At 39.5% G+C, this 24460-nt stretch overlaps 1 protein-coding gene across 1 annotated transcript in view; it reads left to right on the forward strand.

The window, feature by feature from the left end:
- SPTLC2 (serine palmitoyltransferase long chain base subunit 2) overlaps window positions 1–10718 on the forward strand; it is a 23331-nt gene extending 12613 nt beyond the window's left edge. The window contains exons 5-9 of the mRNA XM_010175319.1: window positions 2388–2498; window positions 5117–5222; window positions 6062–6281; window positions 8128–8258; window positions 10682–10718. Coding sequence (XP_010173621.1) covers window positions 2388–2498; window positions 5117–5222; window positions 6062–6281; window positions 8128–8258; window positions 10682–10718 — 605 coding nt within the window. The remainder of the gene's footprint in view (window positions 1–2387; window positions 2499–5116; window positions 5223–6061; window positions 6282–8127; window positions 8259–10681) is intronic.
- Window positions 10719–24460: the final 13742 nt, after the last annotated feature.

Here is a 24460-nt window from a genome sequence, read left to right on the forward strand (position 1 = left end):
TGTTGGCTGCCTAGTACAATCCCTGCCAAGTATGCTGAGTCTAGACCCCAGATAATGTGAGATTTGAGGTTTACATAGTTAGTAAAGTTAGTTACATAGTTAGACCATTTGAGGCTAAGCTAAACTCTGAAATGTACCTGTTTTGAAGTGGCATTAATGTAGTTACTGTGACTAGCTAATAACCCCATTGTGTACCACCTTTAGCACAGAGCTTTTCTTCATAGCTCTGGACTGGCAGATAATGGAGTTAGAGCAACGGTGCTTGAAGAGTCTTTTCTGGTTGTAAGAAAACAAATTAATTTTCATGTATAGTTAGCATGAAATTAAGTGCTCAGGACTGTATTACACAATTCATGTGTGCAGCACTTTGTGGTAAAATGTGGCATTCACTTCAATTTCTGTGTCTGCCTTGTAGGATGCATTGGTAAGTCTGATCTTCACTGGCATATGTTTTTCTTGGTACCAGTAGTATGATCTCCTATTAGTGTTAGCCTTCTCCTGGATACTCTCTCAAATATAAGTTTGCCGATAAATGCAACTGAAGGCTTATCATTGTAGTAGCAGCACTCAGTTTTACATATGATCATCAGTGATGTACTGTACCAGTGGCTTCTTTGATCCTTTGCCCTCTCTCTAGTGGCAAACATATGTGACTCCCTACTTCCTCTTCAGTTTTAAATAAATTTATTTTGTCTAATTGAATGCCCTCTTCTGTTATAGGGGGGTGAAAAGGGCTGCTCAGTGATTTGTTAAATCTTTCTCTAACAAAAGCTTGTACTTGTTTTTATAGAGAAGCTCCTTCTAGACTACTAATCTTTTTCCTCTTTTTTTTTAATCTGTCACTTTTTCTCCTTCCTTCTATTTAAGAAGGATACTGGGTGTTCAGTTTTTGATACAGTAGTATTTAACAGCAATGCCCTCTGATGTAATATACATACTCCTTGTCTGGTATGGTAGTTCCAAAGAGCAAATGCTACTTGGAGATTTCCATGCTGCTTATGCCAACGTGTCTGAAATATGCAGTGTGAATCCTTGTAACAGCAGCTTGAACACTTGAGATTTATTGCGTTTTCTGGGGAAAAACAATCTTAAGTTTTCCCAGGATGTAGAATATGTCTAGGTACATTGCATTCTAGTGCAAAATTTCCGTTATTGTGGAGAAAATACTTCTACTGTGTGTGACACATTTTTGTGTAACTAGGCAGTGCTTTTCACAGTCCCTTCCCAACTCATTGCAGAGAATAAATGTTCTTGACTCTTCCCTCTGCCAATTGTTAATAGACAAACATAGAATGAGAATGTGTTTAATGTCAAATCTTGAGAATCTTGACATGCTTTCTGGATTTTCAACCTAACAAAGTCACAGAATCACAGAATCACACAGAATCACAGAATGTCAGGGATTGGAAGGGACCTCGAAAGATCATCCAGTCCAATCCCCCTGCCGGAGCAGGAACCTAAACAATTTTACACAGGAAGGCGTCCAGGCGGGTCTTGAATGTCTCCAGAGAAGGAGACTCCACAACCTCCCTGGGCAGCCTGTTCCAGGGCTCAGTCACCCTCACTGTAAAGTAGTTTTTTCTCAAGTTTAAGCCTAGTAATTGGAATGGGCCATGGTTATTTAGAAATACTATTGCTCTCTTAAAAACTAGTCCCCCAATGTGCATTTCTGTAGTTGACAGTGATAACGCTGTGACTCAATGTGCAGCATATCAGCTATTGACCTGTAAGCATTGCTGCTCTCAAAACCAATGTATCCTGTTTTGATATTTGTTTAAGGATGTATCTTCCCTTTTTTTAAAAAAGTGAAGAAATTCAATGTAATGTTTAGTGGCTACAGAAAAGTTCTCAATTTCACTCTGCAATTTTGTTTTCCACTTCCTGTTTCTTGTATATTATCTCCATCTGCAAAGTACTTGATAGTTCTGTTCATTAAAGAAAATTAGTCCCTTTGGTATCACTGAGCACACATGGTTTTAGTCAGTGGTTACCTCCTCATGTAAGAAGTAGTGCAACTTTAAGGTCTTTAATCTAGGACTTCAGCGGTCTGTTTCCTACCACCACTGCAGCAACCTGCTCTGCCCTCTGTTTTACCTGGCTACATAGGAGGATGAGTACTAATCATCAGCGTGAGACATTTGTGCAGATTCAGCTTCAGGACTTCTGGGAAAAGTGAAACTTGAGTGGTTCTTTCAGTTAGCAGCAGTTGTGTATTTTTATTTGCTGTGCTAAGGCTGCAAATTGTTTTTAGCAAGTCTTGCCTGGACTAGCTGCATTTATGTTGGAAATATATTTTTATTTTTTTCGTAAATGATCTCTAAGCAGTTTAGAGCTGAAAGGTGTTATATGCTTGGCTGTGAAACATAACCTTTTCAATATCTTCCTCTTTCCCTTTCTAATTCAGGGCTGTCTGATTTTGAGTGATGAACTGAATCATGCGTCACTAGTGCTTGGAGCAAGACTGTCAGGAGCAACAATTCGAATCTTTAAACACAACAGTAAGTATCAGATGGTGGACTCCGCCTTTCTGCAGATGCTGTTGATCAAGTACAATCTATCTTCTAATAGCTGTAAATCCAATTTCATGCAAGAAAATCAATTGCTGATTACCTGAAAGGTCAGGAGACTGCTGCTACTGAGAATTTAGTCATCCTGAATTGGATATTTTTTTATATGTTCAGTCTCAAGTAATAACATTTATATCCCAAAGCTGTTCTGGCTTATATCTTCTGCATATGATGAGGAACATACTCCCCTTTGGCAAGTCTAGGGGCACTAGAGTTTTAACATGGCTTCTTGTTACCTGGATAGGTCAGCATGGTTAGACTATTCTAACAGTCTATGTCACATAGTGATGCAGTCTTGTAGTGGTCTAAGGTACAATTTGGGGGATAAGAAAGTTCAATTTTAGGATCAGATGCTGACATGATCCTACAAAAGCTTGTGAATGCAGATGTCCTAGTTAAACTAGACAGCCATGCATTGGAACAATGTAGTACAAAAGGAATTTTTGGGGATGTGAAGCATAGATTAATTTCACTGAGTTACTTGCTTTAAGTATTTGTTCCCAATATACACAGAACTTTTAACTTTGCTAGTTTCAGTTTCTTCCAAAGGAGGTATTTAGAATAACTTTCAGATTGAAAATACTTAGTTTCCTTCTCTTAGTGAAAGAGATACCTGCTTGTCCTTGATTAGTAAAGCCACTACCATTGCTCTTCAGCTGCTTCTAATACTCTTCATAGTATCAATCTCTGAGATCATGATGACTCTTGCTCTCTTTGAAGTATGTGATGGTGACAGCAAAGCCTGCAATTATTTTCCTTTCTTTATCCTACTTGATAGTGGATCCTCTGCTGTGCTTATTGTTTCTTTTGTGTTATTTCTTTCTTGTTCTCTACAGTTTGAATAATTTTCTTTACAGAAGTCTAGAGCTTACTGTAACATTTAGTGATTTTTTTTTTTCCTTAATTCTTCATAAATCTTGATTGCTGGGCAAGATCACAAAAGCTTTGCATTCATCTTCTGCATTTGTATGGACATACTTCTGAACGTTGCATCCACTTCTAGAATTTCGGAGAGCACTGGTGACAAACACAGTTCCGGGTATGAGAAGAACTTAGAAGCACAGGTGTGATGAGGAAGAACAGATGATATGTGGGAATGGCGTACAAATTAGCAGTGGTGGGATTGGGAATATTCTAGAAACCTAATAGATGGTGAGGATCTGTGAGAGAAAGTGGATTGGCAGATTAGAATTAGAAGGCAAAATGCAAGCAATGATCTTGGCCTGTCCAGATGATATTCAATTCATAGTTATGTATGTGTTCTCAGTCCTACTCTTGTTGTACTCTGTGCTGCCTCAGTTAACTTAATTTTCCCGAGATGTTAATGGCTTCATTCTTATTCTGCTTTTTACAAATTAGGGGAAAAATAAAAATCACCTTTAAAATCCTTGTTCAGTGTTTTCACTTTTTTTCTACCTCATTCTGAGGTTTGTCCTTTTTATTAAGGTCAGACCTGGTTCCCAATCTTTCCCTTTTTCTTGAGAGATCAGAGCAGAAGTTTATATTCCATTGTTCTCCCTAACTGCACTAAACTCATCCTTTCTTCCTTGAGAGATTTGTTGGAGGCAGAGACTCCACTGCTGACTTCATCTTTTTCTGAACATTAGCTGTCTTTTAACAGTCTATAACTGACCTATTTGCTGTATAATTTCTAGTCTAGTTCTAGTTAGCAAACTCCTTTTGCTGCTGCAGCTGCCCTAGTCTACCAGTCCTGTTTTCATGATTGTTTGTGCTCTTTTTCATGCACTAGTGTTTGTATCTGTCTCTTGCTCAGCACTTTAGCTTTTATGGTTTGATTACTTTAATTGCTACTCCTTTCCTCAGTTTTTTTTCAGGACTGATTTCATGTATGTGTATTTGTTCACATTACTCAGGTCTTCTAGGATCATGTCGTGTGTTTGTAGCCAAAGCTAGTAAGGTTTCAGAATACATTGCTTCTAACTGCTTCATCTGTTTAGTTTTTGATGTGCTGAGCACTGTCCTCTTTCCTACACTGGTGGTTCTTTTTTCTTCTTTTTCTGTTTTCGGTTTAGTAGCTTCCTGTTCCATGTTTCCAGTCCCTTCAGTTTTATACAAAGTAATAAAAAAGTATACTTGCTCCCCTTTGGTCTATCTGCTCCTGCACTTTGGTCTGTCTTCTGCTTATCTTTAGATAATCCTTGAGCTTGCTTGGGTTTTTTTGAGTTATTTCTATCCACAAGGACACACTTACTACCTAAATTGCTTTCTCTTTTCATCACAATGAGATACTTGCCTTTTTTCTTTCTTCCTCCCACCCCTTCCTTGTTTGCTGTTTGTGCCTGGTGCTCTAACTTGTGCTTTTAGCTGAGGATGATTAAATTCTTCCTCAGAGTTCATTCAATCACGCATTCCCTTTAATCTCATCTGTGGGCCCACAGCTAGATAAAGCCCGTGCTTATTGACTTATGTATGGTCCGTCCTCCACACTGGAGCAATTTGTGTGTTTCTGGAGTATTACTATCTTTAGTCATCTCAAAGCTCAAGCTAGTAGCTGTTTTGGTACCATTTAACAGTAATTTCTGGTGCAGATATGCAAAGCCTGGAGAAGCTGCTCAAAGATGCTATTGTGCATGGGCAACCTCGTACACGGAGGCCCTGGAAAAAAATTCTTATCTTGGTGGAAGGAATATACAGGTACAAATTATTCTTTATATTCCTAAGACCCTCCACATGAGATCTAGCTGCTTAATATTTGAGTTCCTTTGCCAAATCAAACTGTGAATATTGTCACTTCATAGTTATTTCATTAATCTCATCTGCGAATTGAATTGATCTAGGTATGTCTCACATCCTGGACTTTCTGTTGCTAGTACCATAGCCACACCTGGTGTTATCACAATGCTTCCCACATCCTGATTAGATTGTAGAAATTAGTTAATCTAAACTTATTATTTACTGAGGTTTTAAATTGCTTGTCCGTTCCATTGTTTCCATGCTCACTAGATGATGCTAGTGCGAATGGAATTGAGCAAATTGAATGTTTTTGCTGAGAGTGAGTAGGAGCATGTAGTAGGCTTAGCTGTGTTAGGCATTTAAATCATGGTGACTTTCAGCAAAAAATGAGGCATTTTGGAGTGCTACCGATGAGAGCCTAGTCAGTTCTTAAACTTAAAAACAACAGGTAAGTACATGTGTCAAGAGCACAATACTAACATTAGAGTGGAACTAAAAGTGAGATGATTAATTTGTAAAATTGTCACTGAACATATTCCTTTGCCTTAACTCACTCTTGCTGCTACTATTTAGTCCATATGTCAGTATCCCAGAGATGCTAAACAGGTAGAAAGTGGAGCTCTGAGCCCAAGGTTCAAGGAGGAGTTATCTTTCATCTCTCTGCAGAACATGTGTCTAGCAAATTTTATGTGTTCATGATTACTGAAAGAGTGAAGAAAAGAAAGCTTAGTGACTTTAGGCTCTGTAAGGAGGCCCCAAGCCATTAAATCAACTTACACAGAATTTCTGTTTCTCAACAGTATGGAGGGATCCATAGTCCGTTTGCCTGAAGTAATTGCCCTTAAGAAGAAGTACAAATCCTATTTGTACCTTGATGAGGCTCACAGTATAGGTGCCCTGGGTCCCAGTGGCCGGGGTGTAGTGGAGTATTTTGGACTCAGTCCTGAAGATGTGGATGTTATGATGGGAACATTCACCAAAAGCTTTGGAGCTGCTGGAGGATACATTGGGGGCAAGAAGGTAAAAAGCTGGGAGTCTCATGGCTGTTTCAGGCTGGTGGTGGAGCCCTTCTTGAAGCATTTCAAAGTTGATCTGTTTTTCAAGTACGCTAATTGTCCATTTGTTTCGTAATTTTACATACACTCCAGTACAGTGAAAGTCCGTGCAATGCAGAAGAGTCTAGTCTAGTAAAATAACTCGTCATTGTATAGTTCTCACAGGGTCAGCGATGATCTCAGTTTGCAGAATGTACAGTAGTGGTGTAGTATCTTTTCAGGAACTGCTAGGAGTCAGGAAGCAGGGATTTCCTAATGTTATTTTTAATGAGATTTGCAGGAAAAGTGCCAAAAGCTGAAGTTTTTCACCTTGTTTGGAGGAAAATCCCTTTCTTAGTTTAGTCTGGTAGAACTAATTCCCTCTGGACTCGAACACCTTGCTTTCTAAAAAGACACTTAGGTTTTTGATGAGGTTTTGTTCGATTTGCTTTTATTTTGGGAGGATTTTTTTGGCTACTGACTGTTTTCTATTGAAAAGTACTGCTAGAAAGCGTTGCCCTTGCAAAATCCCTCCTTTTGGGAGGGTCAGTACAGACAATTGCATGTGTCCCCTTTCTCAATATTCTCAAATGTGTCTCACAGATCAGGCTTCTAAGTTTTATTTGAGAGAAAAATTCTAGCATTTTCTTACCAGGACAATATTTTTTTAGATACTAATAATGACAATTACTTCAGCCCATCAAAATGGAGATGGAATTTGCAGATGTTCCTCTTTGGCAGTTTACTACAGTTGGATTAAAATTACTCTGACATCTTCCCCAGAAGAAAGCACTGTATTAATCTTTTCCCAAAGGTAGTTAGCTAGTGGGATTAACTCCCTTGGCATAAGGTGAAGCAGCCGAGTCCTTCACAACTGTGTTTTATCTACTGTTTGAGGGATTGCTTCAGACATAAGAGGCCCTAAATATTTTTACCTAGTTTATTTCAAAGTCCCTTTTGCAACTCCCTTTTATTTAATTCTGACTCTAGGCAGACAGCAACATAAAATTGAACACTTCCACCTATTTCTATAATATGTTCCCAGCTTGTGCTATCTACAGGGTCTTTGTTATTAATTTTGTGGTAGCAAAAGACTGAATCTGTCCTGGCATTCATACTGGTCTTTATAATATTTTTCTGGAGTGATCTGGGTATTTTAGAGTAGTTTTGTTACAGTTAACAAGAAGCAGCTTAGATCTGTGGTGTGTTGCTCCTTTGTTCCTATGTGACCTGCTTTTGCCCTCTAACAAATGTAGCAGGTGTGTTTAACTGGGAAGTGCAGGAAGGGTAGGCTGAGGTTCTTGCACTTCTAAGTTATACTTGCTGCTTTATTTATACTGTGCTGATAAATGGGAGAAAATATTTTGTGACCTATTCCCCTGTTTGGTAACTTTCCTGGAGAAACAATTATATTAAGCATGATACATGAGCACCTATGCATTGTGCTCCCCACTATTTCATTTGTTTTATACTCCCACTGTTATAACACACTTTCGAAGCACAGCCTGTGCAAAGCTCGAGTAATGCAAACACCTTGTTGCCGTCCAGTGCTTGTGGTGTTAGCTAAACAAGTGTGTTGTAGGCATTTGTCTTTGATCTGCATGCATACTACCCCGTGACATAATTAGGAGTTGTCATGTCCCTGCTATTTGCTTTTCAACTTTTCATTACTTGCACCATAAAATCAATCCTTGAGACACTTGTTCTCTTCCAGGACATTCTGAAAGAGGTTACTTGTGGTGGCCTGTTTTATTGTGTGGTTAAGATGTGACAATGAAGCATTTCTCTGAGTGCTGGGAAAGCAATGTCCGATGCTTCTTATGTTTTGCTAGGAACTGATTGACTACCTCAGGACGTACTCTCACAGTGCTGTGTATGCAACATCACTGTCACCTCCTGTTGTGGAGCAAATCATCACCTCCATGAAGTGCATTATGGGTGAAGATGGCACAACTGTTGGTGAGTCTTTCTAACAGTAAGCATGTGGAAGAGGGAAGCCAAACAGAGCCTCTTTATCAGTTTGACAGATAACTCATTCAGTGGACACATTCATAATTATCTGTTAGTACCTGTAGACCAAGAATTTCTGGAGCAATAAACCAATTTACTATCCTACTTGGCAGTTCAGCCTCATAACAGCATAAGGAATTTGCAACTAGAGGTAAGTCATCTTAGTCTTATCTAAGACACAGTATTGCATTGATTTTTTTTTTGTTTGTTTTGTGACTAGCTTTTCTAGCCTCCCTTCTCTTCCCCATTGTCAGTCCTTTGTTATTTGCCCCACTTTTTAGATTGATTTCAGAGTATTTTGCTGTGTATCTTTTACAGTCTTGTGTGCTGGTTACTGCAGGGGCAATGCTTTTGATTTTCATCTCTAGTATAATTTGATGTTTGGACTTCAGTTACAGTAAATACAGGAAAGTTACTGAAATCCCTTTTTACTTGGGGAGCTAGAGGCAGTTTTCAGGATCATTACACTTAATGCACCAGAAGATACTCAGCACATTTGTCTATTGTCAGAGTTTTCATTTTTCATTATGAAAGTAAGAAGGGGGAAGTCTGTACTAGTCTCATTGCATTCAAAGTCAAAACTACAAATTCTCATGTCTCATTTGCCTAGTAGGTAGCAGCTTCCTTCAGTTACAGCATGAAGTAAATAGCTTGCACTTGTGATGTGTAAGCTGCCTTGAAACTGAAATGGTACCGCCCTTTGCACCTAGGATACTTTCCCCTCTTCACAGGTAATTAAAAAGTTGTGAGCAGCTCACACAGGATGACAGTGTAGTTCGCTGAGGATCTGTCAGTGGCATTCAGTTCAGAGGCTCTTAGAATTCAATCTGCAGAATATGTTCAGTTATGGAGTTTCGGGCATCTGGCCACGAGGTGGTGGTGTATACTGGGGAACTGTATTTGCTTCTGAGCGTGTGTCATCTGACCAGCTAACCTCACAGTGAAAAAGCTTGCTGGAGAAATGACTTATTTTTCTTTTATAACAGGTTTTGTTTGGTTTGCTTACATTATCTGAGAACAGAGTTAGGTGCCAGCATGGTGGTTGCACAATAGATAAGTCATTGCTGAGGCAAGTATAACCAGGCAGCAGCCTGTATCTGTGCTAAAAATTGAGTGCTTTCGAGTGGTCCGAGATATCTGTACCAGCCAGAGTTTTCCCCAGTGCTGCTCTCAAGAACAGGTATTAACCAAGCTTCAAACTACACGAGAAGCTGTGCAAAAGGGCTGGGTCTTGCCATTGTCTTAAAAGTGTCTGTTTGAGCTCTTTCTAGCTGATGATTTGCCAACAGTCTGTGGTCTGCTCAGGCGTTGCTTGTTTTGGGTTTCCTCCAGTATCTCTTTTGCCTAATGAAGTGGAAAGCCAGGAATGTGTAACTGACTTCTGTTGCAGTATTCAAACTAAGGCATTTTTGCCCCTTTTCTGAGGCTATAGTGTGATATTCATTCAAGCCAGGAGAATGGTAGCAACTTCCACTCCAGACTGTTCTCTTGCCGTTATGCCAGCAAGATCCGACAGAGCTGAAAGGTGAACCAGATCAGGAATCAATTTGGCAAAAAAATAAATGCAAAAGGCCTTTTTTGTTGCTGTGTTGCTTAAAATGCATGTCGGGCTACTTCCTGCTAATCTGGTGCTAAGGAGAGTACCAGAATTCCTAGCCACTCTTTCTGTTGAGAAGGGAAGTGTTTTTGGTGTTTGAAAGCTGTGATTTAAAAGATTCCTCTATACGTCCGATTTTTGTACAAACGGTAGCGCTTTTTCAAAGTGCTGGGTATAACAGCGGGATCGCCAAAGTTCCTGTCCACTCAGATTCAGAAAGGATTTCTCAGCTACAGGTCCCATGAAGGTGTTACTGGCTTTCTAAGCATCTGAGTCAGTCTTCAGCTAGGATAAGCACCTCGGAGGATGATCCCTGCATGAAAAGAGCTTCTCTGTTAATTTTCTGCACAGTGCCGTTTCCTAGTCATGCATTTTTTTCATTGCCTTGAGGCTTTAGAGATAATATTACTTTGTAGGCATTTTCTGTGGATGAAGTTGGCAAAAGTTCAATTGAGTGAATTGAGCAGCTGCTTAGTGATAGCAGGACAATGTTTTTTCCTTGTTTAAGGGATTTGGCTGAAAAAACTATGTTCTGTGGAATTATGGGTGCAGCTCTGGAGGATAACTGCCTGCAGTTGGTTTGACTACAAGGAAATGTGGAGTAGAGTGATGCTGGTAAGAGTCTTTAACTGTGGAAGACAAGTAGGAAAATAGTGTTAAACTGGGTCACTGGTAAGCACCTCTCAGTCAACTGTGTATTATAAAAAATATATTGCTTTTAAATTAGTCCAGATGAACTAATGGATGAAGGCAAATGGAGATAGGGCAATGGTTTTTAGAAGAGTACAGGAGCTGGAGCCGGAATCAAAGCAGTGAACGACTAGTTACCAACCCCAATTTTTCAGTCACAACTAAATCTTTTAATGTCTTCAAAAATGCTTTATTGAAAAGAACCTTTGCAGCTTCTTTGTCTGCCTACTTCTGTTCACCACACACTATTTGTAGAAGCTGCTATCTTCCATGGCATCAAACCTTTGTGGAAATTGTGATGTCAGATTGAGATGGTCTGTAGCAGAGGAATTAGTTGGAAGCAATTAGTTTTTGAGGATGAAAGGAGTTTTTGTGTATTATTTTGCAAGAACAGATTAATTCCTCTTATACTTCAGGTTACTTCTAAATCTAATGAAAAAACTGGAGAGTCTAAACTTACAATATGAGGCATTGTAGTTACTAAAACTTTAAAGTAAATATCTCCTTTTAGATCTTCCCAGCAAACTGCCAGTGACTAAATGGGATATTAGTAGGAAGCAGCACAGACAAAATACAGATGCTATGAAAAGCTGAATAGCTGCTTATAGAAAACATAAGATGGATGGCATGGAAATGTGCTGCCTGAATTGGGATAGTAGTTTCTTGTGTCTTGATTTCTGTTCAAATGGATCTGTTAATTCTCTGTACTGTGTATATGTTCAAGTGACTAGCAGGCCTCAATCTCTCTGAAGACAGTTATATAATTATATATGAATACAAGTATATTACTTGCTTTTTCATCCAGCTGCAAAAAAACTCCAACAGCCAAAGTGATGGCAGAGCCATGTTATGAGTTCTTGGTAGTGGTGCTTTCAGTACTGCTTCTGAAACTCCTCTACATTATTAGCTCAGTGTTGTGTATCTCTCCTGTTTTACTTTACGTTACTTGTCTTGCACGTAGTTGGCTAGAAAATCATCATGTGGTCTTAAACAAAACATACTTGATCTGTGATAACTTTGAGAATTTCTGCAAATGAAAGTTCCTCAAGATTGATGAACATCTTAAGCACATAGAATGTCTTCAGAGAACTCCAGTGAACAATGTACGTGGGTATCTCACATACCACATTTGGCATTGATGTAATACAATTGTTTAGGTTGGAAGAGACCTTTGAAATCATTGAGTCCAACCGTAAACCTAACACTACCAAGTCCACCAGTAAACCATGTACTTCAGCACCACATCTACATGTCTTAAATAACCTCCGGGGATGGTGACTCCACCACTTCCCTGGGCAGCCTGTACCAATGCTTGACAACCCTTTTGGTGAAGAAGTTTTCCTTACCATCCAATCTAAACCTCCCCTTGTGCAACTTGATGTTGTTTCCTCTTGTCCTATTGCTTGTTACTTGGGAGAAGAGGCTTAGACCTACCTTGCTACACCCTCCTTTCAGGTAGTTGTGGAGAGCCGTAAGGTCTCCCTTGAGTCTCCTTTTCTCTAGGCTAAACAACCCCAGTTCCCTCATCTGCTCCTCATAAGACTTGAGCTCCAGACCCTTGACCAGCTTTGTTGCTTTTCTTTGGACGTGCTCTAGCACCTCAGTGTCCTTCCTGTAGTGAGAGGCCTGAAACTGAACACAGTATTTGAGATGCGGGCTCACCAGTGCCGAGCACAGGGGCACAATCACTTCCCTGCTCCTGCTGGCCACGCTATTTCTGATACAAGCCAGGATGCCATTGGCCTTCTGGGCCACCTGGGCACACTGCTGGCTCATGTTCAGCTGGCTGTCGACCAGGACCCCCAGGTCCTTTTCCATCTGGCAGCTCTCCAGACACTTTTCCCCAAGTCTGTAGCATTGCATGGGGTTGTTGTGACCCAAGTGCAGGACCTAGCACTTGGTCTTGTTGAACCTCATCCAGTTGTCCTCAGCCCATCAATCCAGCCTGTCCAGATCCCTCTGTAGAGCCTTCCTACCCTCAAGCAGATCAACATTCCTACCCAACTTGGTGTCATCTGCAAACTCGCTGAGGGTGCACTAAATCCCCTCATCCACATCATTGATAAAGGTGTTAAACAGAGCTGGCCCCAAAACTGACCCTGGGGAACAGCACTTGTGACCAGCCACCAACTACATTTAATTCCATTCACCACCACTCTTTGGGCATGGCCATCCAGCCAGTTTTTTCCCAAGTGATATATAGTAGAGCAAGATGAGTGGGAGAGATGGAGAAGACTTCTTTCCGCAAAAGCAAATTTTTGGAGCTGGTTTTCCAATTAAAAGTCACTATGGTTGAAATCATTAATGAGCAAGTGTTGCAGATACCTGTCAGCAGTTCAGTGGATGCTGCTCTTTCTCTCTGTTCAGCCACAAAGATGAATTAGCTTCAAACAGTTTTGTAGATAAAGGGGCTTTTTTAAACAATAATAATAATAAGACACAATAATCAGACTTTTTGAGGTCATAGTATACACAAAGATGACAAATTGATTCCTGGAATGGAGTTCTGGAAACTTGTAGTGTATAGCCACTTGATTCTTGCTGTTCATGTTGTGTTTAGGTTATTTAAATTGACTGTAGGGAGAATGAGACAGCTTGGTGCTTGTCCTGGTAAATATGACACTGGTATTTAGGATATTAAGTACTTATCCTGTCTCAGTGAATTTTTCAGCGTCAGTGGTTCTGTTGAGTTGAAAGCTTGATTTTTCACCATTACGATCTCACTGGGACTGGGAATCCAGTCAGCTCCTTTCTGCTGTTTACATGATATATCCTGTGCAGCTGGAGTTCTGTTGGCACTGTAGGACCCAGCCTGTTTATTGCCCTGATAACATTGCTGGGGGCAAGTGGAAGAAAATTACAAAGTAACCTGACTGAGATGTGAGCAAATCAAAATGTGCAAGGTGAAACCAGTCTAGGAACTTGTTAACCTCCTTCAGAGGTGAAACTTTGTTTGCTCTCCTGTGTATTAAAAAGTGAAGGTGAACCTTAAATCCAGGAGTATTTTAAGTTTGGACTAAAGCTGGCAGTGTTAATGGCTTGTAAAAGAGCTGAAATACTTCCTTCCATGGACATTAAATCAATTATAGTAATTATGCATGTTGACATTTATAACAAGTCTTCCATCTCAGTTTCAGGAGGCAAATATGCCACACTCAGTCACAGTGCCATACACAGCACGTACAGACTAAAACGTGGATAGACCTTGCACAAAATGGCACTTAAATTTTGAATGAATGTTGTTTTGAGCACTGTATAGAAACCAAGGATCATTATCCTACATAGCTCTAATGTCACAAGCAGTGGAGGCAGCAGTTGCATAGGCCATCCCAGCTGCTAAACTATCAGAAATAAATAACTAACCTTTGAAGGCTAGTCAGTTAGCTGCACATAGTTTGATTGGTATTTGTCTCATCTGAGCACCTCAGTTGTGAAGAGCTAGTAGTTGATTACATCTAGTCAGAGGAAACCTTTAAAAAAAAAAAAAAAAAAAGAAAATATTCTAGTCTTATCATTGCCGTGTGCAACAAACTTGAGTAAGTTAAACCAGAAAAGATAGTTAAACCAATTATAGCCAGAAGGGATAAGAATGTACAGCTGTGTTGGCAGAGAAATGAGCCTGAGCTGTTGAGAGGACGGGATCATTGCTATACTGTTCATACGCACAGGGAGAAGTATGCTGGAAACAAAACTAAGCTCAGTCTGCTTGAATTCTAGGGGAGGAGAGACTGCAATTAGTATTTTAACCTTTATGTGGTTAATCAGGACCTCAAGTGAAGATATGACCTCAGTAGTTCAATCTGCTGCCTAATCAGTAGGCTTCTTCAAGTTGGACATTTTGACAAATTCCTCTCTTCTTTCCAAAGACAAGACAGAAGTATGTGCAGGTATAAAGTGTAAGCCGTAATGAAGGAATAGCCCATGTTACATCACTTGGAACTGGATGTTGAGTAGCTTATAGTATATTTAGAAATAAAGTTTTTACCTTGCCATTGTTAGCAGTAGATCCACAAATGGAAGCAGTGGCTGCAGTTGTACTGAAAGGGGAAATAAATACTCCTTGTGCAGGCTGAGGTCGAAAACATTCAATTAGCATTAAAATCGGTTCATTTGAATTTCCTCCAATAATGCACTTGTTAATGAGGTGTTAAATTATCACCTTGGGAACCCAGGGACCAGTCAAAACTAATTTGAGCAAAGTGAAAACTTTTTTTGTTGCTGCCCTTGAGGATCTCAAGCTGAGCTGGGAAACTGTTGGAAAAACAAATACTCTGGGGGTCATAAAGAGAGTTTCCTGCTTCTCTCCAGGGGACTAACAGTTTTAAACATCACTCTCTGTATTTGTGCTTCCAGCTGGGGATCTTTTAAATCCAGCTTGTTGCTGCACCCTTACCTCCCTCCCACAGAGCATGGCAAGCCTCCAGAAAAATTGCTTTAACCTGGGCTGGGCAGGAGAAATCTTTCAGCCTTTGGTGCTTTGAAGAGTGTTTACAGACATTAGCAAAGCTGTACCCTTTGTGTTGTACATTGGAATGTGAGAATTCTTCCCTGACTCTTCTTTTGGACTTTAATCAACATTGTAGTGTTTGTGCAAGAGCTCATAAACCTTTATAACTGTACACCCACTTTGTTCTCATAGCATTCTGGTTCTTGCTGTTTCTGTTGAGGTGTGAGCTGTCATCCTATATCTTCATAGCCTAAACACTGATCTGTCATAGCAGAAATACAACTAAGAATGTGACTTTGAAATAATTTCATTTTTGTTCTTTTCTGTACACTACATTTGATTTAAAACCTGTGGCTCACTTTTTGCTCTCAGTAGCACTTGAGGTGCCACGTTTCTCCAGAATGCTGGTGTGCTGCTCATACATGGAAAGGCAAAAATACTGGGAAGCAGCTCACTAGCATTTATTGTTAGCAATAGTGTGATTAAAATGGTTGTAAGTTGGTATGAGTGTTAAGGTAAAGCATTTGAACAGGCATAATCACAAATGAGGTGATGTGCACTCTTTTTGGATTAGTGTGAATTTGAATTCACGGTTCCTGGTGTGATACATGGTTTACTAGAGCAGAGTTTTTTGAAAATACTTGAATGACTCACATAAGCACCACTTACTATCATCAGCCTTGGCAACTGCAGTAGTTTTCTACATAGAAAAATTACTACTAGATTACAGTAGTATCTGCAGTGTACAGACACATAGCAGAATCTCATTCTGTGAAGTGTGTATAATGTAAATGTTTCTCGCTTCTTTGGAAGCAAGCAACATTCTGTAACTGAAGCCCTTTCTGTGGACTGTGTGCAGGTGTGTTAGGCTTTATGGGACTCACAGACCAGTTGAACTACTGTCCTCGCCTACTTTAGCAGGTTCTGATGTAAAATGTGGTTGGCACCAGGTCAGCTCCTGCCATTTCACATCAGTGCAGTTGATCTACCACAAATTCCCAAACATGGACAATCTTGACAATCTGCAATGTGTACTTTAGTCCTAGTAGTATGCAGATGTCTGCTAGTGTCCCAGAATTAATAGACTTCCTTAGATAGTACAGATTTAATCTTTGAAGGAAGAAGCCGTCTGAAAAATCTACATGACAATTAAAGTGCTTTGAGAGCGTATGGCCAGTGGAGAGATTTGAAATGACTTTAAATGAGATTGTGAAGGTTCTGTTGCAGTGTAGCTTCAACAGTGGGATTTAGCTCAAGACAAATTAGCTTTTCAAGAACAGGATAAATCAACCTGTAGAGCTCTGTTAATGCTCAGGTTATTGCCTAATTGTTGAGAAGTGGAAAAGTTGTGGTTAAAAGGCTGTCTGTGTGGGGAGAAATGTATTGTAGAATCTGCATGCTTCGTGTTGGCTAACAGCTCCTAAGATTTTTTTTTTTCTCTTCTTAACTGTTTGACTGTTTGCCTAGGGATACCAGGCAAGCCAGTAAAATACTTTTGAAGCTTCTTAAGACTTTCAAGCTTGCCTTCCCACTGGTTGGCTTAATGTTGTATTGTATACGTGTGTCGCCAATATCAAGCCCTAAATGGGCAGTGGAGAACTCACTTGCCTGGCAACTAGTGTCTCCAGAAGGTAAGTACTCTGTGCAAACAGATGTGGTACTCTTACAGAATAACTATCTGTACCAAGAGCTGGAAGCAGAATGTTTAGTACCTCCAATCTTTACTGAAAATAGCTTGTCCTTTCTAGGGTTATTGCTATATTCCTGACAAGTAACTTTTTGTTCAGGACCTGGCGTTGTAGAGACAATTGTGGGTTTTATACGCACAGCTTTGATCTTTCCAGGATCCTTGGAAAACACAGCCGTGCAGGAAAAACAAGTCTATAAAAGTCACAGCAGAGACAAGGCCTCCAGGGTTTGAGCCTTTTCAGGCACAAAGCCTGCTCTTCCACCTAACTGCAGTTCTAGGTGGCAGGCTACCAGGAGCTGCTTGCCAAATACAACTTACTAACATGGGAAAGCTCAACACCCTTCCTGTTGAAATTATTGCAGAGATTTAGGGTAAATATGAGGGCGCACTGGAGGACGAGTATGGCTGCTGTGACAAATGTACAGGCAGATGTGGGCAGCTCTGACATGGGGCCAAATTTGCAGGCTGTAGCTTTTACCATGACATGAAGTTTTTAGCTATAAGCATCTTTGATGTTAAAGGAGAAATTTTAGATGTTGTACAGGATCTCTTAAGGGAATGGATCAAGGTCTTCACAAAAACATTTATGAAGACTGTTCTATGCAAGAGTCAGGTGCTACTTTCTCAGTGACTTCGTGCACAAACTTCCTATTTAAAAAAGCAAACAAACAAAACCAAACCAACTCCTCCGGGGTGGAAATTCTTAATTTTAGGACACATTAGTAAAGAGCACATGCATACTTGCAGCATCCTCTCTTTCCCATTGCTCCTTGTGTTAGGTAGCTGAAATCTCTAGCAATATTGGGAGGTATATCAAAGTCATGTTGAGGGACAAAAAGACCTTTGGAAACTACTGTGCTCCATTCCATAAGGTCCCATTTAGTACCACTGAGGAAAAGTAGGTATTTAGGACAATTCTGTTTGCTGTCCTTATCATTTAAGGGATCATCCTACCAAGAGACTGTTAGTAGAAGGTAGTCTGTCTGCCAGGTTTTTCTCTGGGTTTTCACAGTAAGTGTTAACACAAAAATGAAATACTTCTTATAGTACCTTACAGTATCAGTTATGGTCAAAGCTTACTACTGTAGGTTCTTATTATTATCTCAAGCTCACAGAGCCTTTTTCATAGTGCTCCTGGCATCATTTCTTTATGGAGCTTATTTTTGTTCAGTTTGGCCAGAAGATGATATTCCAGTGTTTATGGCTGCCATCTCCCAAAGAAGTTGTCAAAGAGTAGAAAAGTCAAACGCATCCCACGCCTCAGCCTTGCTCACTCTCCAGGTAAGAGACTGGATGCCCTAGCTCTATTTGTCTCTCTTTAAATTAAGCTGATTATTGGCTATTTCTAACCAATGGTGGACACCTTATAGCTGGCTGGTGTATCTCTTCCACTGAATACAAGCCTTGCTGTCCTAGACTTTGAGCATTAGTCTTAACTGCTTCAGGAACAATTCTGTTAGAAACTTTCAAGGTGTTGACGTGGAGTGTGCCCCATTGGCTGACTTCTGCTGAATACTGTTTCTTGCACTTACACACTTCCCATCTGATTTTATAGTTAAGAGCAGCACTTCAGTGGCTGATGCAGCTGTAGGGAATGAGGGAGAAGATTGTTGCTAGTAATCTGCAGTTAATCTGTGCTGTTTCTTATGGCCATCTCATTGCCTGTGATTTCTGTGACTTACAAATTGCTCCATTTGGCTGAACTGGCTTTGGGTTTCAGAGGAATAGATTATTGTGGATGTTGTATAACTTTCTACTTCTATACTGGTTTGATGTGAATTTCAAAAAAACAATGCAGTCAAAAGAAACCTAATTTTTATGACCAGCTAACAAGGGATCCACAAGGAAGCTAGTAGCTCAAAGACCAGTTAGCAGAATTACTGAACAACTGCTCCAGAGTTGAGTACTTGGATATTTTGTACAGTCTATGAATTGCAGCACATGCTTCTAAGGTGTGCCTAATGGCAGGATAAATATACTGACAGACTAAATGTTAATACTGTTGATAAATAATATACTTTATATAAACCTGCACAAGCTATACTCCACTATATTTCTCTGAAGACTGTTCTTCTATTTGAGAATTTAAGATGGGAAAAATTGCTTCACTTTTTTTTCTTGACACAGCAGAGCTTAATTCTTCTTTTCCAAGTTTGATTTTGTGAAGTGTTTCCTAGAGTTGTCAAAGGTAGCTCTTGCACAGCTAAAAACGTCTTGAATCCTCTCTGATGTATAGAAGATTTCCACTCTGATGCACATGTAGCTAGAGATGTTTCCACTAATAGGATTGTTATGAAGGAAATGGATTTTTTGAAGTCAAAACTGTGTTCAGGATTGTATGTCTGTTGCTGTTAAATCTGGGCAAAGAAAACAGTCCTTGTTGGCTGCTTGGTACAGGGAATGCTTGCTGTGCACCTTCACTCCTACACTGTTACACAAAACAAAAAGTCTTCAAGTAACTCATTTGTTCACTTTGCATTGTCACTGCATCTCTTCTTGTTTTTTCATTTTGTCAAGTATTACAAAGTCTTAGCTCAGCAGAATCACCTGAGATAACCCTAGTATCAGCAGTGGTAATAACTGCTTACAGAGGAAAAAAGTACGTTTGAAAGATGGCAGGTATTTAAATTGTTTGCAAAAGGAACAGTTAGGGTTGAATTTGTAACTGGATGGAGAAACAGATGAGCCACTTCAGTTACCTGTGTAAGTTCTTCCTAGTGTAAAGTTGTAATTACCTTCTAGAAGCTTCACACAGATGTGCCTAGAATAGCAAAATTTGTGTTGAGTGGTGGCCAGCTCTTTCAGATTAAGCAGCATTTGCAGTTTTTGTCCTGCAGGTCTTGAAAAGGTCAGAAGTTGATGAACAACTGATTTCTGCCCAGTGTCAACTGAGGTACTGTAAGGAATGGGTCTAAGAGGGGAAGCGGATAGATCAGCAGCTGCTGAGAGGTAGGAGATTAGAGAGGAGAAATGTGTAGATAAAAAGTGGGGTTTTATATGTAAATCCACATACATAGGAAACTGCAGACCTTGCACATCATAATCAGTCTTACTTTCGCTTAAATATAAATTATCCAGTGCATTTCCAGACAAATTTCAGACTATTACAGTGGGTAGCTGAATTATTTATTTAAAAAAACAAACAAACAAGAAAACCCAACAAACCAACAGCCAAACACCCAACCAGAAACAGACAAACAAAAAACCAAGTTGCAAATAAAGACTAGCATTTTTAAAGTTTAGAAATTGGTTTTGCATGCCTTTGCAATGAACACCTTTTCAGTGTAATTAGAAACCATCCTTAGGCATTAATTATTAGTTATCCTTGCCTTAGTTATGGCTTTTTGTATAGCAAGTTTTGTGTAATTCAGGCATGGAAAACTGATTAAAGACTATAAATAATCCACCTGTAATGGTACTATTGTAAGTTTAGGTATGTACATTCCTTATGGAAAATTTTACTTTTTTATACCTTTGCTAACTTGGGCTGAAGTTGTATTCGTTTTCATAGTCCTGAGTTTATTGGAACATCTGGAGTTAGCATTTAGTGATTTTTAATTCAAACCACGGGAGTGGGGTTTTTCCAGACTAGTGCATCTAGTATGAAAAATACATTAATTTAAATACAGGTGAAAATTGCAGCTGTTGGTTTGGAAATTAAAACCAAAAACCAACAAAACAACAACTTGGAAACTGGTTATTTTACTGCTGATCTGTTAACGTAGGGCACTCAGTTACACTGGTATGGCTGCCAGACTCTTCATCCTTCCTAATCCTGGGCTTTTGCTATAGGCTGCTTCGTAAGCACTCGTTTTTATTGGATTTTAATCCTATTAATTTCTGTAATACCTCATACTTGTACCTGCTTCCTTCACCATGTTTGAGAGAAGGTAGCCCAGTTTGGAGGTGAGGAAGGCTACATGGCTATTTTTTTTGTTACAGGATTTTCTTCATCAGGAAGAAGGTAGTAGCTTGTAGCCTGTTGACTGTGAAGGTTGTGCCCTAATTCCTTGGTTGAGTCCATGGATTTTGGTGTATAGTTACCTTAGAAATTTTAGTACCAAGGGAAACCTTTGGAAGGTGCTATATAGATAGAAAAATATTCCCCTACAAGTGTTTTATCTTCAGGATCAATTATTTTGACAATTCATCATGAAGGAAAGGATTTCCATTAACAATGTCTTCATGGAAACTCTGTAGATACCCGGTAAACTGAGGGTATTGCACTGTGTTCTGGGAAGTATGTGTGTAGGACCCAGGGGTTTTGATAGTTCTGTTGTAATCATATTTGTTGGAGTGGTGGGAGAAACTACTTCTGCTCAGGCACAGTCTTAGATCCACGTGGTGGTGTATATAAGATCTCTTAAATTTTGGTTTTGATATATTCAGTGAATTGAAGGGTTGTTTGAAGGCTCATAAGGGGGACTTTGGAGGGGTCTTTCATAGTGAGATTTTTCTTAATACAGGTTGTAAATGTTCAATGACTTCCCTTCAGATATGAAGGCAGTCTAACACGCAGCCCTGAGGGCTGTACATACATTTGTTTCTCTCTAGTAGTAATGTCTTGTGGAGTATTTCAAGTGCCTTTTCCTTTAAAGTGTGGTCTGTGTAGATCAGACCTATTAAACTTGAGCATTGTGGTTTTTTTGGAAAAGCTGGTGTGCACTGCAGCCTTTTTGTATTCCAGGAAAAGAAATACGGCTTACTATGCTACTTCAAGTGGTCTATATATGTAGAGAACATCTATGGCTTCTAATGCTGAACTCCAGCCTAACAGCAGCAGCATGGCAGAACTTTGTGCTAAGGATATATAACAGTACAGTAGGTGCTATTTGTTTGGGGTTTTCTTTGTCCCCTTTGAAGTGGACGACTTCAGAAGATATTTTATGCTACCACTGTAAATGAACTTTGAAGATGGAAGGAGTTCTTAAAATGCTGGCATTTTTCTTCTCATGCTTAAGCTGAAGCTGAATTCATGTTTTATACTGACCATATCCTTCCTTTTTGGCTATAGCTGTCTTAAAATGTGGAAGTGATCTGGTTTGCTGTTCTTGTGGCAGATGTTCAGCTGGAGGTGATTATCTGGTTCTGTAAGGTGTTTTATATCTGTGTGATATTTTACCATTAGTGAAGGCAGTTAGTAATGCTAGCTGAAGCTAGGTGACTACTACGTTATTTGTAAAACTTCCTGGTTGAAATGTATGAAGAGGCCATACCCTTGATCATGTTCTCTTGTATTGCAAAGGCAAAGAACATTACCCTCTTGTGTTGCTGTTTAAATCCTAAAGAACAGTCAGCTTTGATACTGGCTTCCATTGTAGAAAAACAGTCTGCACAAAACAGATGGAAAATATAGTTCACGCTCTTTGTTGCTGTGTTGTAAAGCTACTGAACTGTCTCCATGGAAGTCGATTATAAACATCCTTTATTATAATATGCTTTGTCAAAGCTTGCACATTCCTGAGCCTGTAAAGAAGTGTGATGTTTGTATGTGTTCCTGATGTTTTTTCTCTCTGTGGCTTCAATCTGCCATAAAGGCCTGCCAACCTGTTTGTGTTGTACAAAGGTTTGAGTCTGTTTCCTTCTCTCTCTTCTTCACTGATGCTTTGTCTTATTCTTGAGATTTTAAGAGCAAAGATATGCTTTTTAAGTTCCAATGTTCAAGGTATAACAATAAAAAGAAAACAGAAGTTTTAAAATGCTTTGCTTTCCTCTAAAATTCCCTTAACTTGGCAAGTTAAGTTTTATTGAAACTGTATAAAGTTTTTTTCATGTTTTTGACTTCTTCATGGTGGAGGCACTGTAACTAGTTCAGAAGAATAGTCTGATCAGCACACATTTCTTTTCCCTTTCTTCTCATTAAGGCTCAAGGATAGCTGTCAAACAGGATATGTACACCTGTCTTTGCAATGATTGTGAATGTCATTATCATGACTGCGCACTTGTAATAATACACAATTTGTATGAACTATGTGTAAGTACTGTTAATACCAATCCCACAAATCCTCCCAGAAGTTAATATGCAGAGTTATCTAATACACGTACCCAGGCAACACACACTTAATTTCTTTGTTCTTGAGAGATAGCCCTAATCTCATTCTTTAAATTGATTCATCTGAACCAATGCTTTTTACATTAAACTTCAAAATAAAGATGATTGTAAATCATAATTGTTAGGATGCAATGTATTTCAGCCACGTGACAGTAGAGTAACCAGATACACTGAGCAAGGGATAAACAAACATGAACAGCTAAACATAAAAACTGAACAATAATTTAAAAGTATTGCTCTTGTGAATTGTATTTCAGAAATTGCTTTTTGGATTCCCCAAGGGGAGGGCGGGGGGCAGGGGAGGGTATTACTTGCAGGCAATACTGCTGTTCCTCAGCAGGTCCTTCAGCTGGTGTCAGTGAAGTTGGGGCTGGTAGTGCACTTTTGTTCTCACTTCCTCTCACAGGACAGTTACTTGGTCCTGTCTGTACAGCTATTCTATTTACATATGATACTCTAGAGAGAACTTAAGTTGATTTCAGTAGCAGTTTCGCCTCTGGAAAAGTTCTGTGTGGAAAAATACTGTGGTAGCTTGTGGGGTTGGAGTTAGGGTGCTCTTCTGGATCTCTTCATGAGCCTAGTCTCTCACTGCAGCATTGTTATACAGTGTTTGGTTGGAGGAGATAAATGTAAAGCAACCATGACGGAGTAGTTGTTCCTATGCAATCATTTGCATATGAAATAATTTTGTGTTCAGTCAGTCTTACTGATTTTTAGATACACAGACACTTACTCTCACTTCCTCACTCTTTTTTAATAGTCAAATAAGATTTTTTTGTTTTGTTTTTAATCAGCTCTATCAGAGGAGGCATTATCTCGAATTCTACTTTAAGTGGAAAGGGCTTGTGTGTTTCTGATGGTACCAGCAACCAGCAGTCTTTTTAAGACTTTCCTGTATCTTAAAAAAGCAAGTTTCTGAAAGAGAGTGCGTTTTGAGTATGCATGGAAATGGCAAGAGGCTGTGTTACGCTTCCTCATCTCTTGAAACTGAGTTCTTGGAATAAATTATAAGTTCTTTGCATTATATTTGAGGCTATGGTTCTCTTTTACATGGTTAACTCAAATAGATTATTTATGCAGTATGGATCTACTATTTGGTAATTTCTGTATCTTTAAAATCAGAGGGCTGCTGACAATGGACAATGTGAACAATTAATTTTAGTTTGTATACTGTCTTACATAAGATAAAAGCCTATGTAAATTTGAATGTGAATTGTGGTTAGCTTTCCAAATAGAAGAGCTATATAGGTTGGGGGGTTGAGTTTTGTTTTGGGATTTTTTTTCCCCCCAATGCTAACTGACTAGTAATTTGGACCTTCTGCAAAGCAGTGCTTGCCTCATGACAGTTTTTGTGCATTAGGCTTAAATAGAACACTGATATGCAAAGTCTTTTTCACAGCAGTCCTTGAACATTGTCTATAACCACAAGTTTTTTGGCAGCCCATGTGTTTCCAGGTTTTGAGGGAGGAATCAGTCCCGCAGAACTTTTTGCAGAGGCAAGCCCAAGGGGATGTATGTCCCGCTGAATAATCCTTCACTCTTCTTCTCTATGTACTGCTTGTGCAGACTTCAAAGGCTGCTTGAGGTCCGCAAATAATTTCCTCTAATTATCACACAGGCGGTCTGAGATGCTAATGGCTCCGTGTCCCTGTTGTGTGTCGCCCTCTTATCTATTCAGA

The sequence above is a fragment of the Antrostomus carolinensis genome, unplaced genomic scaffold (assembly GCF_000700745.2).
Source record: "Antrostomus carolinensis isolate BGI_N321 unplaced genomic scaffold, ASM70074v2 scaffold10809, whole genome shotgun sequence".
Classification (NCBI taxonomy): Eukaryota; Metazoa; Chordata; class Aves; order Caprimulgiformes; family Caprimulgidae; genus Antrostomus; species Antrostomus carolinensis.